This window comes from Cyprinus carpio, chromosome B19, assembly GCF_018340385.1.
Source record: "Cyprinus carpio isolate SPL01 chromosome B19, ASM1834038v1, whole genome shotgun sequence".
Taxonomy (NCBI): domain Eukaryota; kingdom Metazoa; phylum Chordata; class Actinopteri; order Cypriniformes; family Cyprinidae; genus Cyprinus; species Cyprinus carpio.
In genome coordinates, this window is record NC_056615.1 from 1793292 (window position 1) to 1812662 (window position 19371).

Below are 19371 nucleotides of genomic sequence, written 5' to 3' on the forward strand. Positions count from 1 at the left end.
CAAATCAAGGTTGTCCTGCTCCACTTCACAGTTGCCGAGTGAAAGGAGAGTTTTATAATGACAGGGCACGCATTTATACAACACTTTATTCAAAAGGAAGAGCCGCTCGTTCCCTGCATCATACATCATTATGTTATTTCTGCATCATTGCACATGCACAGTTCTTTCAGTTGCGTGGTTCAATCCGATCGGGTGTTAACATGCACGCTAAATCATATTATAAGAGGAATAAACCACCCCCTTCAATCTGATCGAAATTTCATTCTGATAGAGCTCAATCGGATCGATTAAGGTGTTTATATGAACGTTTTTCAATCCTATTGAGCCGTCAATCTGATTACAAACGGATTATTTGGGTGCATGTAAAGCCAGTGAGGGGCTTTTTTTTGCCATTGGGATAATATGATTCTAATGCATTCTATATGCATTCTAATAGACTATACCACACAGTCATGTGTCGTCCTGCATCATGTTTATGCAATGTAAGATGATGTACAGGTCTGGACGGAGCAGGGTGTGCAAGTCAAATCAAGTGAAGTGAAGTGACATACAGCCAAGTATGGTGACCCATACTCAGAACTTGTATTTAACCCATCCAAAGTGCACACACACAGCAGTGAACACACACACACACCGTGAACACACACCCGGAGCAGTGGGCAGTCATTTACTGTATGCTGCGGCGCCCGGGGAGCAGTTGGGGGTTCGGTGCCTTGCTCGAGGGCACCTCAGTCGTGGTATTGCCGGCCTGAGACTCGAACCTACAACCTTAGGGTTAGGAGTCAAACTCTCTTACCACTAGGCCACAACTTCCCCTCTTTTTTTTTTTTTTTTTTTTTTTTTTTTTTTTTTTTTTTTTTTTAAGTGAAGGCCTTAATTGTTACTACTGGCAGGTTATTTTATTCACTGGCCCCTGGCCAGCCACATTTTCTTAAGATGTCCCATGAGCTATGTAATTTTAGTATAGATGTGGTGGATGTAAAATCTGTATTTCTTAGCTATGCTTAACTGCTAACCATAAAAATAATACTAGGCTTGTTCCTGCTGTGCATCACAATGCTTAGTCTTACTTGAACCTAAAGTAAGTAGCTTGCAGTAAAAGCCTTTTCAGAAGACTCCAGTGTTTAAGAGAGATTTCTTTTTTTGTGATCTGGCTTATGATTTTTGTGGTGGATGATAAAACTGGTGGAAACAAAACAACATCTATTGAAGCAAAGACGCAAGGCTTATGTTGTAGAGACCATAATGTCATAGAGACTTAGGTGTGGATTCTTTTGACTTGGGTCAGTAAGCAACGTCCAGACACAACAGCACCACAACTGTATTGTGCTAAAAACACCTTATCACCCATCCAGAAATATCAAAAAGAGTCATATTGTATACTAATGCAGACTTATTCTACTCTTTTAAAACAATCTCGCAGAAGCGCCCTTCTGTGACTGCGTTGTTTATATGTAATGTATTCCACTGATTGGGTTTATTTTTTCAAATTGGCAGACTCTCTTATTTCACATATTGGCAGCGTTTGTCTGCAGTGACATTAGAAATATGTAATATGATCAGGACAGAGAGGATATGCTAACAAAGGCAGGCGGTTTATTCTTTTATCAGACACATACTTCTAATGAAAACACCATCTGCTGTCCACCGTCGTTGCCATGTCAATGAGTCTATATTTAATAAAATCATTTCATCCTCGCTACCAAATTAACTAATAGCGCATCCCATCAGCTATTCAGATACACCTGTGTTCCTACTCAAGAGTCGGTGCTCTGTTTGAGGTCCTTTTGTTTCTGTAGAACAGTACTAACAAGAAAGTACTAATAATAGCATGGTAATGCCATTATTTATTTTCACATGTACAATGTCAACATAATCTTTAAAGTAATTTGAAGTACAATGTAAATATGTTTTTGGTGAGAAATTAACAGCCATCACCAGCCAAATGCAGGTATTTCTTTGCAGTGGTACACTGAAAAAAAACGGCAGCTCATTTGCATTTAAAGAGACATGCACAAAAACAGCCTGTTTCTGCTTCCACTCAAAATAGGCATTTTTAAAATAATATAATAAATTATCTGTGGGGTATTTTTAGCTGAAGTTCACAGACACATTCTGGGGACACCTGGGACTTATATTACATATTGTAAAAAAAGAGTATAATAGATCTCCTTTAAGTTGACACCCTGTTTCAATCTGGCCTTTGAAAAGAAATGCTGTTGTTCATTAACATCAACATATCGGGGTTACAGAGAAAAGAAGCTGGTTACATATGTGTCTGATTCACTTAAAACATGCATTATGAGTTCAAAACTGGCACAAGTCCATCCTTTTGTGTAGTATGACCACACATTTTCCTTCACCAACTTTTGCTATAGGTATTTGAACATGGTAATTATTTAGTACCATAAGATATATATCAAACTAATATGGTGTTAATCTCTGATTTCATGACTGTCCAATGGTGCTGCTAAGGTGTTTTTTTATAAGACTGCAATTTACATCATGTATGTAGTTCCTGTGGCTCAGTGGTAGAGCATTGCGTTGGCAGCGTAAAAGGTTGTGGGTTCGATTCCCAGGGAACACATGTTAGGTAAAAAAAAATGGATAGCCTGATTGCACTGTAAGTCGCTTTGGATAAAAGCGTCTGCTTAATGCATAAATGTCAAAACGTCAAATGACATCAATATCTCTTTTCTGATATTTTCTGCATTTCGCTCCATAAACCCCTACTTATGACTGGTCATGTAAGGACAGTGAGGGCAGAGTGCAGCTCTTCATAGCATGAGTGTGTGCTCTTGTGTTCCCACATGAGTTTTTCTGCATGGCTGCGCTCTCCTCAGATGCCCTTTCCCACGTTACAGCTCACACACACACACACACACACCGCCTCACGGGGAACAGATGGCATCATTATTCACAAAAACTGAGACAGCATGCTGCACTCTGGCCAGCGAAACATGTCTGTCCTGTGTGAAAACACAAGCAGAGGGGTCAGCAGTGAGTGCAGCAGACTGCCACACTTCAGTGTGTGCTTACATGACTCTCGTGAAGTTAAATACAGCATATGATATGATTATATGCTGCACATTCTGACCTCTGTGAGATTTAATGGATTACTTGAGGAGAAACAGAAAATTGCGTGCTCATTTGCACTCACGTTGTTCCAGTCCTGCATGTTTTGTCTTAAAAGGGAGAAAGTGTGCAATTACAACCAAGGATCAATGGAAAAACATGCCGGAGGCAACATTTCTGCAAAATGATATAAAGTCTCTTCTTGCCAAAGGTGGCAGCGGCAAGGAAACAAAACTTTTTGGATTGATGTTATTCAAAATTGCTTTGCATCCAGCTCCTTCTGCTTGAAGATCGAGATTCATTATTTTGGAAAATATGTGGGAAAGGAAGAGTTGTAGTCTGGCCAGCAGGTTAAAATTGAAGGTAGAGCTGCCTTTTATGTCAGTGGCCACAAGCACGATGATGGTCCGTCATGCTATAAGCTGCATCGTGGTGCTATCTGGTCCTGGCTTGAAGTGTTCATAGTGGCCATAAGGATCTATGCTGAGCACTTTGAGGTCTTCACTGAGGATCTGTCGCAAGGGCTTGTGTAATCGCCGTGGTTTTCACTGAAATTTAAGAGCATGTTCTAGTTGTTTCTGGATGTAGGTCGACCATCTGGTATGGATACGAAACAGATCCGGCTGACTATGGTAACAAACAGACTAATATAAGCATAGATGCTGTTCCTCTTTCGAGCTAACAAGTGAAGTCCATGAAGTCAGGATCTTCCAGTGTTAAAAAAGAGTGGTGATGGTGATGTTGAAGAATGATCATTTGTTACGCCTCCTTGCCGGACGCCTGTCTTCACATGCAAAGTAGGAAACAACAATCACAACAACAGTTTCAAAGAGAAGTTGCTGTAAAACCTTTAGATAAAAAGAGCAATCTGTTTTGTTAGACTGTTCCTGGGGATGTGGTCAAAATCCCTCTCGAAGTGCAAGAAGCTGATGAATATCTGGTCAACACAGCCTCTTCTTTCCTGAATCCTGCCTGTTCCTTCCTTAGTTCTTTGTCTACTGTTTCTGAGATTTGGTGAATGAACAATAATTTTTGCAAAATCATTGATGAAAGGGTGATGCTGCAGCAGCTCTTCCAGTAACTCAGATCACCATACTTCGGGATCTTCACAATGATCCCATCTGTCCAGTCGTCTGGTATCTTCTTTCATTCTCATATGGCTTCAAAAATTGCTCATCGTAATATTTGGTGGTATATTCTGATTTGAAAATCTGTGTTGAGCTTATCCTATCCAGGTGCTTTGTTTTTGTTTTTGAGGAATCTGATGGTTGAGATGATTTCTTCTTTCTCTGGTGGGACTATATTAAAATCTAGATCAATCTCTGCTCTTGGTGATGGTTTATTTAGGATTTCACTAAAGTGCTTTGCCCATTGAGTGTCCTGTTCTGCTTCTGATGTAAGAAGTCAACCCTGCTTGTCTGTGTTTGGAATAGTTTCACTATACTTTCCACAGGCTATCTTTGTGATCTTATACACCTTGTTCCTGTTTGTCAGCTGCTGCTTTGCTTGGCTTGTAATATAGTCCATGTAGGAACCCTTGTCTGGTCTTGCCTATTTTTTTTATTATTATTGTTTGATCAGCTTTTTAATGGCATGCTTCACTGGTTTCAGAATATGCTACATTGATCTGGTCCCACACTTTCACTGGCTGCGTGAAGTTCTCCGTATCTGCTGGAGTCTGGAATCTGTCCTTTAGCTTCAAAAGTAAAAGCATTCTTCACTTTGGAGTCATGCATTTTCTTCATTGCAAACTGCTGGCATTCATTCATTTTGGATTATGTGATGTAAATGTGAAAATGTGTTAGTCTACAAATCATGCACTATGATTCTGAGATCATAATATAGTATTATGCAAGGAGCCACATGGATCTAATTTTGTGTGAAATAAATAAATGTTGTTGGTGTTAAGCTGGAAACTGCAGTGAATTGTATTGGTACTTTGCTTTCCAGTGACTCTATGTGGTAGAATTACTACATCCATCAACCAAAAAAAAAAAAGGATATTTTTTTCCAGTTCGTCTGAAGTCAGTGCTCTTCTGCATACCTACTCAGCTTGAGCCAGTCTGGCCATTCTCTTTTGACCTCTGGCATCAACAAATCATTTTCATTTCATTTTGAGCTGCCGCTCACTGCATATTTATTCACCAGCTTGGAGGTCCAGGACACCTGCATTTTTATGGACTTACAAAGATGGGTTATATTTCTGCAAATCTTTCTTTGTGCTCATCTAAAGAAAGACAGTCATAGTCATTTAGGACAGCACTGAGTAAATGATGAAAGAGTTTTCATTTTTAGGTGGAGAAAAATCACTAAAATTGAATTCTGCCACTGATATGATGAATTATTTTGCATATGTTGTCTGCATTGTCTATTCAAAACTAATTTTGCCTATCAAGTAAATGCGAATTGATTAAACAAAATAAGTACTACTAATTGCAGGCTGCTCCGCACAAAACCCCAGACTGTAGATCAGCATACAGCTAATAATCACAATCTGGCGTACTTTACTGCTGTATTACAGATATCCTTATTAAATGACATTCTGTTCACGCCAGTCTTTTTGTGGTGGTAAGAGCACAATGCGTCAAGTACATTTGCATAGAAAGAAGGCAGTTTACTCAAAAAAATGTGAAGCGGTGCTGTTATGTTGCAGCTAGTGAAAGCAACTGTATGTAAGGTATTTTTAAGGTTATTCTGATGGCACACTAACTTATAATAAGGTGAATGACTTCTGTTTTTGCCAATGCTGTGCCCCAAACATCTGTTCTGGGTACTTGAGTAAATGATGAAAGAGTTTTCATTTTTAGGTGGAGTATCCCTTTAATTACTTATTGTACAGCAACTTTAAGCTTAGGAAAGGCACTACATGAATAAAACTTCATCTTTTTTATTACAACACCCCACAATTATAAGTTTCTTGTTGTAACTTGTATGGGACATGCCTCTGTGATTTCACATTGTCTCTTCGTTGCTCTAATATGGGAAAAACATACAGCACTGAATCAAGCTGGTGAACCCATCTGAACCATTGTTCCCAACTCTGACATTGAACTCACAGGTCTGTGTGTTTGTCTTTGTTTGCCTCTGTTTTAGTGAAGTTTGGCCCAGTGGCTCTTCCAAGAAAATAAAACATTTCAGTTTTGGGGTTTGAAGTCCTGACAATGAGTTGTCTGTACTGCAAACCAAGCACACACAGAGAGATCATCGAGGGCTCATGAAAGGGGTTACTTGAATTTGATTCATGTCTCGTAATATTTGTATCTGGCAGTGTTGCTGTGTGTCTGTGTGGCACGTGTATCTCACTGTCCTGTGAGCTTTGTATCAGCGTTTAAACTGAGTCCAGGTCCAGTTATTTATTTGTCTCTCTGTTGATTCAGTGACATGGACCTGAGGCTGGCAATGACAGGATTTTTGAAGCCATACTGATGTACACAAAGACTTTTTATTTTTTCAATTGTCTGCATCAACTTCATTATAGACATGTTAACATGAACAGAGCTACTGAGTCAGATCTCAGACTGAGCTCTAAATGCTTATTGATCAAACTCATTTGGCCTCGTTTAGAGGAAGTTATGTCTTTCTGTAGACCAGCAGATGGTATGCAGATAAAACCTTTTGTGATTTAAAGCTCAAGTGTTGCTTTGAAGGTTGGAAAAAAATCTGAATTTAAGAATTGGATCCCTTTCAATTAACAGGCCGTAATTAGGACCCAAAAAACATTTGGTAGCATTTTTGCTGCAATTTGGATTATTTTGGTTAATTTTGTTCATAGAGCCCCCATTGATTTCCAACCCTGGTCTACACACACATAAACAGCCTCCGAAATGCTGGTGGAACATAAATGTAGTATTAGATGTAATAACATTTTAATAAAATTTTCGATAACAATGTATTTTAAGGTGTCCTTGTTACACGTAACATGTACTTACTCTTATAATAACAATAAATGATGCATAATTACATGCAAGTAACCCTAAACAAAACCCTAATCCTAACCCTAACCATTTAGTTAGTACATGTAGTTAATTAATATTACTCAGTACTTAATGTATAATTAATTGATAAAATAAAGTGTAACCAATTTCTTTGTAGTCTTAAATTTAAGTTTTTGCACATTGTGTTAAATTAAGGGGTTAGTAAAACACTGCGTGAGAGACTGACTTTAATACACATGCAAAATAACCTATAGGACAGTACGTACAGTACTGTAGGCATGTCAAATGCAAATTTGGAGGAAACTTGCTGAATGCAAAGCAGAATGCATATATCCAACATATTGATAATGAAGCCTGTGTGAAAAATCACTGAAAATGAATTCTGCCACTGATATGATGAATTATTTTGCATGTGTTGTCTGCATTGTCTATTCAAAACTAATTTTGCCTATCAAGTAAATGCGAATTGATTAAACAAAATGAGTACTACTAATTGCAAGCTGCACAGCATAAAACCCCAGACTGTATCAGCATACAGCTAATAATCACAATCTGGCGTACTTTACTGCTGTATTACAGATATCCTTATAAAATGACATTCTGTTCACCCCAGTCTTTTTGTGGTGGTAAGAGCACAATGCGTCAAGTACATTTGCATAGAAAGAAGGCAGTTTACTCAAAAAAAAAAAAAAAAAAAAAAAAGCGAAAGCAACTGTTTGTAAGGTATTTTTAAGGTTATTCTGATGGAACACTGACTTATAATACGGTGAATTACTTCTGTTTTTGCCAATGCTGTGCCCCAAATGTCTGTTCTGGGAACATGTCAGGGAAATGACTTATTGTGTCCTGCTCGTTCTGTGTGGGATGTTCATGTGTGTGGTTGTAGATCTTCAGCGGTACCAGGAAGCACAATGTGAAGGAAGTGTGGTAATATGCTGCTTCAAAGAATGTCATATCTGATATAGACTCATTTCCTGTTAACTGCTTCTGGAAAAAAACAAGCAAGCATTTAACAGATTTCTACCAGATGAATTAGTTCTCTCTGTCGTGTACTTAAAGTTAGTGTGGGTTGCACCTAAATGAGCATGTAAACAATGTTGATTAAATTGACAAATGATGCATTTTCTTATTCAGATTTTCTTAATCAGTTTCAGAAAGTCAGGAAGTTCTGAAATTCCCATTATTATGACGTTGTTAATGTTATTTTCATAACGTGTGATGACAATCTTCGATATAAAATTACTCTTTTTTTTTTTCTTTTTTTCTTTTTTTTGCATTTTAACAGTTTTTCCATTTGAATTATTTTCTCTGTTTGCAAAAGTGAATTTGAATGATCAAATTCAGTCTTTCTTAAAAAGACTAAAATTGATTGCTCATTGTTGCCACTGTTTTGTCGTTACTATTCACCAAGCTTTGCTAAATAACTTTGCCAGCGGTGGCAGATATTTATATTGACATAAAAGTAAATATAAAGTTTGGACAAAGATGTAACGGTTTGCCAGTCATTGCACACATCTGTATGTGCTGCAGGTTCCCCAGTGAAGAGCTGAAAGTAAACAGTCTTATTGAAAGGGTTTTAAAGTAGATGCTTAGCAGAGCTTGTAATTTAAAGTGTGATCTTTGTAGATTTGTTTTCTTTGAAACGGTGTTGTTTGTCTTGTACTCGCGTCACTCTGAGGTTCTCTTGGCAGCAGCGTGTCCTGTAACAACAGCACTAAGAGTTTCACACTCTGCACTTTTACCCTCGGTCTGAGAGACAACAGAAACTCGCTTTACAGTATTTGTGTTCCAGCTCAGTAAAAATTTTCCTCAAACAAGGTTTGTTCTGAGCCATTAACCTGAGTATGAAATGATTCCTATGAATTCCACCTGACAGACTTGAGCGTTTGAATTTTGTTATGTAGATCATTTCTCTCAATACATTGATAGATTGATCTTTCTTTTCTCACATGTAGCCTGAAAAAGGGACAGTTCACCCAAAAATGAAAATTCTGTCATCGTTTTTTCACCCTCCACCACTACTTGTTGTAAACCTGTTTGAGTTTCATTCTTCTGTTTAACACAAAAGAGGATGTTTTGAAGAATGCCACTGAGTTCCATATGTTCCTACCGTCAACTGTTTGGTTCCTAACATTCTTCAAAATATCTTCTTTTGTGTTCTTTTCATTCTGAAATGAGTAACAGTGCCTACCGCCGGTGCTGCTGTTGTGTCTGATATGTGCTGTTCTGTCTCTTAATAACAGCATTTTACATTACATCACATCACTTGTTTCTAATGTGTTTCTAACTTCATGTACTGCACAGCCAGAAACAGCAGAAGCTTTGTCGTCTGGAATTTGCAGAAGTTCCGAACGAGTCAACGTTTCAATAAATGCTCTTTTTTTTACAATTGAAATTTATGCATTTTCTAGAAGATTTTGCACAAAGCGACTTGCATTGCATTCAAGAGTTTTCGCATTCTTTCAGAACCGTGGCATTGCTAGTGTCATGCTCTTTTATTTGACAGGTTATTTCAGAATTATTGTGTTGCAAAATATCAAAGCTAAAGTGCACAATTTCTTTGGCCTGATTCCACTGAACAGCATTTTAATCCATTTCCATTCCTAGTTTGCTCAGATCACTGACCCTTAGTATGAGAAACAGTAAGAGCAGTGCTTGACCTACCAAACACCAATAATAACATGAACAAATTAGTTTAGTTTTTGGTACTTCTGTGTCTAATGCATATTGTCCTCTGAAAGCCGTTTCCATGCATTACGTAAGTCTCTCTCATTCTGCGTGTCTTCCTCAGCCTCTGCTGCTCCACACGGCTGTGGGACGACTCCGATATCACGAAGAACAAGGTAGGCCAAAGCAACTCTCATTTTGAGCCACAGAACAGACCACAGGCAGGATTTCTTAATTACTGCATTATTCTGCTGTTTTTTCTTATTATTTGTTGTTCTTTCTTTGACTTTGTGTGTCAGATATCAGCGAGTCTGTGGATGACAACAGCATGATGTTTAAGGCCTAATATACAGCAGTATGTCAGGTAATGTAAAAAAAAACACATTTTAAAACAAGAATATACCTTCTGCATAGGCAGAATCGCTTTGTGTGTGTGTGTGTGTGTGTGTGTGTGTGTGTGTGTGTGTGTGTGTGTGTGCGTGTGTGTGTTTTTGTGACGTATCAGGACACAACTTTGTATAATGACATGGGTATGACACAGGTACAAGGAGAGGGTGACTTATGAGGACATAACCCATGTCCCCATTTTTCAAAACGCTTATAAACCATACAGAATGAGTTTTTTGAGAAAGTAAAAATGCACAAAGTTTCCTGTAAGGGGTAGGATTAGGTGTAGGGTTGGTGTAGGGCAATATAATATACAGTTTGTACAGTATAAAAACCATTACGCCTATGGGATATCCCCACTTTTCACAAAAACAAACGTGTGTGTGTGTTGTTGTTGTTGTTGTTGTTGTTTTTTTGTTGTTGTTTTTTTTAATCCAGAACGATCCAGGATGGCATTCAACCTTCTTTGATTTAAAAGAGAAAGGAATGATTGGCATCTTGTTTGTTCCAATGTTCTGTTTCGCATCAGTTTAGTTTGTTCCAGAACATTTAGCCAGGGTTTCCCAAACGGACTTCCAGAGGGAATTTCAGGACATTTGTGGGTTGATGAAAAGCTGTAAATAAATAAAAATAGAATTAAATCATAAAATGTAAATACTAAAATAAATAAATACATTATATTTAAAACAAATAAAATAAGGTACATACATTCTGGCACAGAAATGAGAGATAACTCATTTTTTTTTATTTTCAAAAAACATGTTTTTTATTGTGTTAGTTAGCTGTATATTGTAGTTATTTTTTTATGTTTTTGTGTCGTTGTTGTTGTTTTTTGATTGTGTTTTTTTGTTGTGCACAATGAAAATTCATGATTTTTAAAAATGGTTAAAAACAGAGTTTTCTGTTTTTGCAAATGAACTCTCCATACACATTTCTTTGTGTGTTTTTAATTTCAGTGGAATAAGTGTCAGCATAAGTGCTCACCGGCCTTCAAAACAAAAAAGTGATTGAAATGAATCGCTCTATATAGTCAGCAACACACTTATGAGACTTACATTACTGAGGCTGCACAATTATCAAATGAATAATAAAGATTATAATTATGGCTTATAATGAATAACTTGAAAATTTAAGATTACAGAATCATTGAGCTTTACTCCTGTAGAACATGATTCACCCGACACTGAGAACTTATGTAATAATCAACAAGATGAAATGCAAATAACTCATTCATTCTGGAGGGTTGATAGATTTGTTATATATCTGCTGCAGTAAAGTAATACAGGATCACACTTCTCCGCTTGTTTTGAGTAGGCTACAGTATGTAGTTACGTACAGTAAAGTTGTAAACAGTAAAATTTGCCCTGCAGTTGCCCCACTCAAAATAAATATATTAATGCAAATTAGAATCAATATTGGGAAATACATTTTGGAGAAATAATCAACTATTGTAACAAATATTAAAATAAATACTTTTGTCATAATCATGCGGCGATATGAGAAGCACAGAAGCAACACACACACAAAAGTACAATTTTAATTATGTTCATGGTCATGCAGAATTAGGCATTGTTATGTGCTTTATAAGTACAGCCAATATGCTAGATAATAGTGAAGTGTCCCCTAATCTGAAGTGTTTCCTTGATGACTGTTCTAGCTAGTTGAAGTCAATCATTAAAACAAATCAAAATGAGTATTAGGTCAACATTGCAGCACCATCTGACACGTTCTTTGACCCAGTTCCTACCTGTGTGTGTTATCTCAGAATGAATGTGTGTGTTCAGCAGTGCTACACGTCTTCCTTCGATTGTGATCTTTGGACTGAATCATGTCTGGCTTTCAGATTCCTAATTGCCTTATCTTTAGCGTTTTCTGAAAGCAGCGCTGAAGACATTGCCTCAGACGCAGAGATACGCTGATTGCTGGCATTCTCATCCTGTGATGCACGTTTTGTGCTGTTATTGTGGCATCACACTGATAATTCTGACCACATGATCCTGCATGAGTACCAAAAAGAGCAAAACGAAGTCTTTTTTTTTTTTTTTTTTGCCTTGCTGTCTTCAGGGCTCAATAATAATAAGTATTCATGTTTCTGCTCATTTCAGATCGTTTGGGTATATGGTTTTTATTAGTGGCCATATTTGCAGTGGTCATACTGTAGTTTTTCATTCCAAAAAAAAAATAGAAAAAAAGTAAAAATTGTGAAATATGGATTCCTTCATGAATAGAAAGTTCAGAAGAACAATATGTATTTGAAATAGAAATCTTTGTACCATTATAAATGTCTTTACTGTCACTTTTGATCAATGTAATGCATCCTTGATTAAAAATTTTGTTTTCTTACTTACCACAATCTTTTGAATGGTAGTGAATCATGGCTTCCAGAAAATTATGAAGCAGCACAATTGTTTTTAGCATTGATAATAATCAGCTTATTAGAATGATTTCTGAAGGATCATGTGACGCTGAAGACTGGAGTGATGATGCTGAAATTTCAGCTTTGATCACAGGAATAAATTACATTATAAATTATATTACAACAGAAAACTGTTCTTTTTAAACTGTAATAATATTTCAGAATTTTTACTGTAAATTTTAATGCAACCTTGGAGAGCAGTAGAGACATTCAGAAACATGAAAAAATCTCACGGATCCATAACTTTTGACCAGATTTTTAGTCTGAAGTGACATTGGGCAACTATTTGAGCACTTTCCCGTTGAGAATGGGTAACTCATTTCTATCTGGTTATTTTAGATCAGTCGTGGGCCTGTGTCTCTCCTGGTTGTCCGTTGATTATTACTTTTTAGTAATAGTAGAACTCATATCCTCTGGGCCAGAAATGACACCGCAAGCACATCTGAAGCAAATAAAGGAACAAAGTACTCTTAAATAAATTGAATAAAAGAATAAATTCAGACCTTAGAACCTTTTTGTTGAGTCCTGAATTCACTGTTTCCCAAATTGTGTTCACAAGCTGTTTCTCTCTCCCCTTCTCTAAATGTCATTATAATAAAGTATAATGTGCTCTCCCATTTATTTTAGAGCAAGCAGACAAATGCACCTCCCGCTGGAAAGATGAGGCCATGCAGAATGGTACAGTAACACCCTCCATCATCCATTTATCCTCCTCTTCTCTCTCTTTCGTGAAGTGCTGCTATAGTGTGTGTTTTATGAGGGAATATAGATCATCATGTCAGAGATGGAAGAGTGTTAACCTCATTTTACTTACTAATGTGACATATTTACTAATGTGAGTCAGTCAGTACATTCAACCAGAAAAAATAAAAATGTAGGGATGGATGATTTTATTCATCTGCAATTGATTGGATGGTAAAGAAGTGACTGTTGCATTCCAGATATGTGTTTGCTAAAACAATTTTGGCTAACATGACAGAATCAAAGTTAAATCAGAGGTAAAAGAAAGTCAACAAAGAGCAAATTTTCAGTATTACATTTGTGTTCTTTCCACAGTGCGATGACTGTGGTCAGAATGATCTTATTTCAGTTGTTGTGATTGTTCATTTGATTGTTTATAAAGGATTTCTTTAGTTTTAACAGTTCCCTTTGGTCCTTAAAGTTTTTAAATTAGTTTGACCAAATTTAAAGGCATAAAAAGATTTTAATAGTAATGACACAACTTTAAACTCCTTATCTTATCTGCAAAATCATTTGACCTTTAATGTATATGTATTAGTAAAACATTTATTGTGTGAGTATTTTAAACCCAAGCCTGTTTCATTAAATTAAAGAAGGTGAGATACATGATTATTTTGAGATCATATGGGTTTGTTCCGTATTGACAGTATTCATGTTATTTATATATATACACAGTGTGTGTGTGTGTGTGTGTGTGTGTGTGTGTGTGTGTGTGTGTGTGTGTGTGTGTGTGTATATATATATATATATATATATATATATATATATATATATATATATATATATATATATATATATATATATATATATATATATATATATATATATATTGAGGTGAGTGTTCATCATAACTGTATACTCAGTTTGCTCTTTGCCAAAGTTATAATAAAAGCTGGTACTGGAGCAGTTTTCATATTGGTCTGTATTAGTGCAACACAACACCCTGTGCTTTGTGCTTTCTAAAATACTAATGTTCACCATGCTGCTCTATATTAGCCATTAAATGCATTTCGATACTTATCTACAGTATCAACAAAGCAAGTCTCGTTTATTTTTAAGGACAGCACAAGCAAACTTTTCAAACAAGATGTTTGTTTAATTCAATGTTTTGATATCAGATATTTTAAATAATAGATAAACTATTTATTAATACTTGAAATATTAATAATAAAAAAAATACAGTATCTGGACACTTAAGTCACAAAAAAAAGTCTGTATTTTATTGCATCAATAAAAAATATTAAAACAAGTTGCATCTCCAAAAAAATATTACTTAAAAGCTTTTCTGAGAACCAACTTATTTTCTGAGCCTCTTTCGCAGTGACTTGTAACTTGCTTTCTAACACTCATGACAGTGTTAAATCATTGAGCAGCACTTCATTCATGATCCAGAATGAAGTTGCAGGCCTACATTAGTCTGGAAATCATTGTTTCATTCTTATTTATCCAATATACTGCACTTTTCAGTCTTCCTCTAGGGGGCAGTAAAAGCATATTGCAGCCCAGCTGCAAGTCCAAAACAGTCACTGTCAGTGACCAAGAGTAAGTAAAGCTTCATTAATTACAGTGTTTACAAAGTGCTTTACAGAATACATGTGTGCATTCACAGGAAATAATTCATGCAGAATAGAAATAACGACAATAAATTCCATGAAGGAAAGGCCCTAATGAACAAATGTGTTTTGAGACTTTTTAAAAGTGCAGAGTGAGTTGATTTTTTTTTTTTTTTTTTTTAATTTATTTATTGATATATTTTTGGCACAACCAACAAGTAAAAATAGTCCAACAATTGTCAAAACAGATTTGAAAGAAAATCATGATGATAATCTTTGTCATATCTGAATATCTTCCAGCTTTAGTTGTATTTAGCAGATTAGAGCTGTGTGATAATAAACGTTACATAATGTGACATTATAAAGAATCAAAGATTTTGATTTATGTGAGTGTACCTTTTGTGACCATATACAATCAAAGCAATTAAAATTTATTATAAAGTATATATCCCCTTTCGTTTGAAGGATTCTCTTATCATTGAGTTATTTGTAGGACAATACAGTTACTCTTTAGAAGACCTTTTGGTTAACATGCAGGTTTAATATTGCTAATAATATTCAAGATACCCAGAGACTCATTTTACATCCAGTTCTGAGACAAATGATCAAATCTGATTTTTTTTTGGAATTCATTGGAACTGTTTTTTTGCGAGTTTCTCTCCTTTATTAAGTTACAAAAAGGCTTTTAGCTCTCACATTTGAAATATTTAACCCTGGTTCATTTTAAGGCCCGGTTAAACTGAATTCTGGCTTATCTTGCTTCACATTTCATGCTGCACACTATTTATCCAGGGTCAACAATTAATCCTGAAACCCTGGGTTAATGATCTTGTCATTGATTGGACAAATGCAGCTTGCAACCTGTTTACATAACAGCTCTAGCACTGCGATCCTTCATATTATATATTGCCGACTGTAATATCACGTTTTCAGTTGACTGTAAAGGTAAGAATAATACATGATGGTCAATGCCACAGATGTTATTCTTTCAGATAAGCTCTGAAATATATACACAAAAAAAGTTTAGGCCTGTATAATTTTTGTAATTAAGAAGAAGTCTCTTGTGCTCACCAAAGCTGCATCTGCTTGATAAGAAATACAGTAAAGACAGCAATATTGCGAAATGTTATTACAGTTTAAGCAGCCATTGCTCCATTCTTCAGTGTCACATGATCTTTCAGAAATTATTTTAATATGCTGAATCAGTGTATCAAACTGTTATGAAAATCTCATTGAGTTTTTGGAATGTTTTAGAAGTTCTAGAATTGTGGTCACATTGGGATTCTGAATAAAACACTGTTTTTTGTTCGAGTTTAACTCCTTGTTCTCTCTGGCCACAAAAGCCTGATGTATTAAAAATGATACAAAACATATTCAAGATTTTCTCTATATTTTGACTTGCAAGAAATACACCTGTCCTGTCCTCAGTAAGACATTGTGTTTTTAATTTTCTCATGTCATTAAGCAGCACAGTCATTCTCAATAATAAAAATGTCAATTCAGCATATTAGAAGGATTTCTGAAGGATCATGTGACACTGAAGACTGGAGTAATGAATTGATCACAGAAATAAGTGACATTTTAACAGATATTCACATAGAAAACACCTTAGTATTCAACAATGTGCCATTTTAATGTAGTTCTAATCAAATAATTGCAGCCTTGGTGAACATAACGGACTTCTTTCAGAACATAAAAAAAATCTTATCAATCCTGAACAGCAGCATATCTCTCCCTACGTTAAACTGTTTTTAATACATTAATTTTCATTGTAAGGACCATGGTGGAAGGAAGAACAATGAATGACTTTTTAAATTCTTCCTAACTAGTTAATCAGAGGTTTAAGTTCATCTCTGTAGGTCTTCTTAGTTAGCGAGTGTATCCATCGTCCGCTGAGAGATGTCAGTGCGGCTCGTTCTCCTGTATGTTTGTGTGTGTGTGTGTGTGTGTGTATGATATCATGATGCTGTTCGCCGACCATCTGTTGCATGATGGGCCCCTCAGGACAGAGCCTCTGCCGTCCCACCAACGCTAATTGAGAGTGACACATCCTCCCGCTTCAGCGTGATAACGGCCTTTGTGTTTGTGTGCCATTATTTGAAGAGCGTCAGACCATGTTAAGGTCAACGTGTGTCACTATGGACTCCATCCTGTCAATGGAAAGAAATAAACCAGCACACGTCTTCTGATTAGTGGCGTTTACATCGCTATTCATCACTACTACTGTTGCTTTTACTGAGAGTTTGAGCAAGAATGGCATTGACTTTCATTTAAATCCTCTTTGTATAGAGCTAAAACATTATTAATAGCACCTGCTTAAACTAGGTAAGATAGTGCTAGTAGCATTGAAAGATAGGGCTAGTAAATTTGCATCTTTGTGTTCAGATGCAGCATCATTTTGAAAACAAGGGCATCCGTTTTGTGCATTTCATTCATCATCTTTTCCAATCGTTTTGTTGCATCAGATGTATAATTTAGACCATGTGGTGCTGATCCTGGCCTCTGCCCATGCTACCGTCTTTTCTGTGCACGATCGCTTGTCAGATGTTCTGCACGGAGCATGATTTAATGTGTTGTGATCAGGCTAAATTGCATAATCCACTGCAGCAAAAAAAAAAAGCTTGTAAATTCAACACAGAAAACATGCAGTAGACGGTTTTTGTAGCGTGTTGTCTGTGTGTTCTGTCCTTGGGTTGCTTTGTTGACGAGGTGCTGTTTGTGTTCGATAAGAATCAGCCGTCTCTTCCAGCTCAAGACGACTCGGTGTAATCTAATAATATAACTGGAATTGCTTGTTTTGGCTCCTGCTGACAATGTCACATTTGTATTTTGTGTTTATGGAAACTGTTGTCCCTAACGAGGCTTTGTGTCTTTAATCCTTTAATTTGTTACTAAAGAGCTACTTTTTTTAAACAATATCACAACATAATGAATCAAAAGAAATCTGCTGAAATCTCTTTTCCCTGAACTCTCAACATTGTCTTTCAGTCAGTCTGCACATGTACGCTGACCAAAAATAATCACAGATAAAATACAGGAAGGCTTTGTGTGGCTGGTTGCCTAAACTGCTTACAAGACTGTCATCTGATTTTGTTCTTTAAGACTGGTTATAGTTGTTTAAAGCCTGGGACAAACCAAGCCGACGATCGGCCGTTTGCCATAGTTTGTTTGGTGTGTTCCACTCGTCGGCTCTCGTCGGGCTCACATCGGCGGCAGTTTGCCCGATTTAACATCGGGGCCATCGGGGGGATTGAGAGCTCTGATTGGATGTTCAGTTTAGCTAACGAGTCAGTGCTGAGAATTAAAGCAAAAGTGATAAAAACAAGCATGTGAATGAAGGCGGTACAGACAGAAGGCTGTTTAAATGTTACGTGAGCTTTCCCAATCATTCTAATAAGTGAATGTTTTCATAACAACATGAGCCGCTTTACATGATCAAAGTTATCAACGTTACTGATATTCAAAATGATAAGCAAGCGCTGCTTTGTTTACATTTCATATATCTGCATTTATCTCGTATATCTTTGTTTCGGTTTCTCCTTTTGAATGATGTATATATACTTTTAATAGCTGCTGATATGAACAGCTCGTTCCTCTCACGCATGCGCAGAACGCACGTGTTAGTTTGCCGTCGGATGTAGTCTGTGCGGTGTGTTCCAGTGCAGCGTTTTGGTCCGACGCGAGGCGACAACACCGTCGGCATTCGTCGCCACTAGTTCTTTGAAGTCAGCTTGGTGTGTCCCGGCCTTAAGTCAGCTGAATAGCCTAATGTGGATCTGAAAAATGCAAGACCCCTTGGCTGACTTCTTACTGATCAAAATAGTTCTTAAGACACAGTTTTATCATAGCAACCTTATGTATGCAGATGGTCCCAGGAGTACAGGCTGATTTATATTTCTGCGTCGTCGTACGCGTTGACGTGCAGTACACATTCAAACCGCTAGTCTGCAGTGTCCACAGGCATGTTGCTTGTGTTACCACGACAAAAGCCTAAGAAGAAGCGGCTTGTCGGAGAAGCATATAGTGGCAGCGGCAAATAAATATCAAATCATTAAATCATTATTTAAAACTACAAAAAGGAGACAACAACGGAATAGGAGAAGATATGGCATTCTTTCAATCTCCACAAGGACTTGTAACGTATCATGGCAGAACAACTGTTTGTCGTGGACAACAAAGTGATGTAATCCTACATTTTATAATAAATGATAAGACACTTGTTCTTTGCTTTGTTTTACTTTAAATAAGAAGGTGTAACATTAAAATATATTAAAGTGCAAAAAACACACACAAAACTAAAATACATATGGAGGGAGGGGAACTAGCAGACCAATCACAGAGCTTGCGGTCCGCATAGATTTGACGCGCTGTGACATTTTTGGAGAGGTGCATGTCAGGCTACACATGTACTATGCACAACCTACTGCATAGCTACGGGGTAGTTTCAACGCAGAAATATAAATCAGCCTTAAGACTGACTGATAAACTAGTAAAACTGGATGATGGTCAATGTTATGGAAATTAAACAAAATAAAACGTTATATTGATTTGTAAAGCCACGCTTTGTCCATTCAGTTCTTTTGTAATGCAGTGTCTC

At 36.7% G+C, this 19371-nt stretch overlaps 1 protein-coding gene across 3 annotated transcripts in view; it reads left to right on the top strand.

Moving 5' to 3' along the window:
- Nucleotides 1-19371, top strand: part of LOC109111853 (thyroid hormone receptor beta) — a 132188-nt gene that overhangs the window by 76846 nt on the left and 35971 nt on the right. For 2 of the 3 annotated variants that reach the window (XM_042745018.1, XM_042745019.1), the window contains exons 3-5: nt 9802-9853; nt 9977-10041; nt 13108-13158. In XM_042745018.1, the coding sequence (XP_042600952.1) occupies nt 10035-10041; nt 13108-13158 (58 nt within the window). In that variant the 5' untranslated portion in view covers nt 9802-9853; nt 9977-10034. Of the gene's footprint in view, nt 1-9801; nt 9854-9976; nt 10042-13107; nt 13159-14688; nt 14764-19371 lie in introns of all 3 variants that reach the window. The other variant, XM_042745020.1, reaches the window with a different exon arrangement.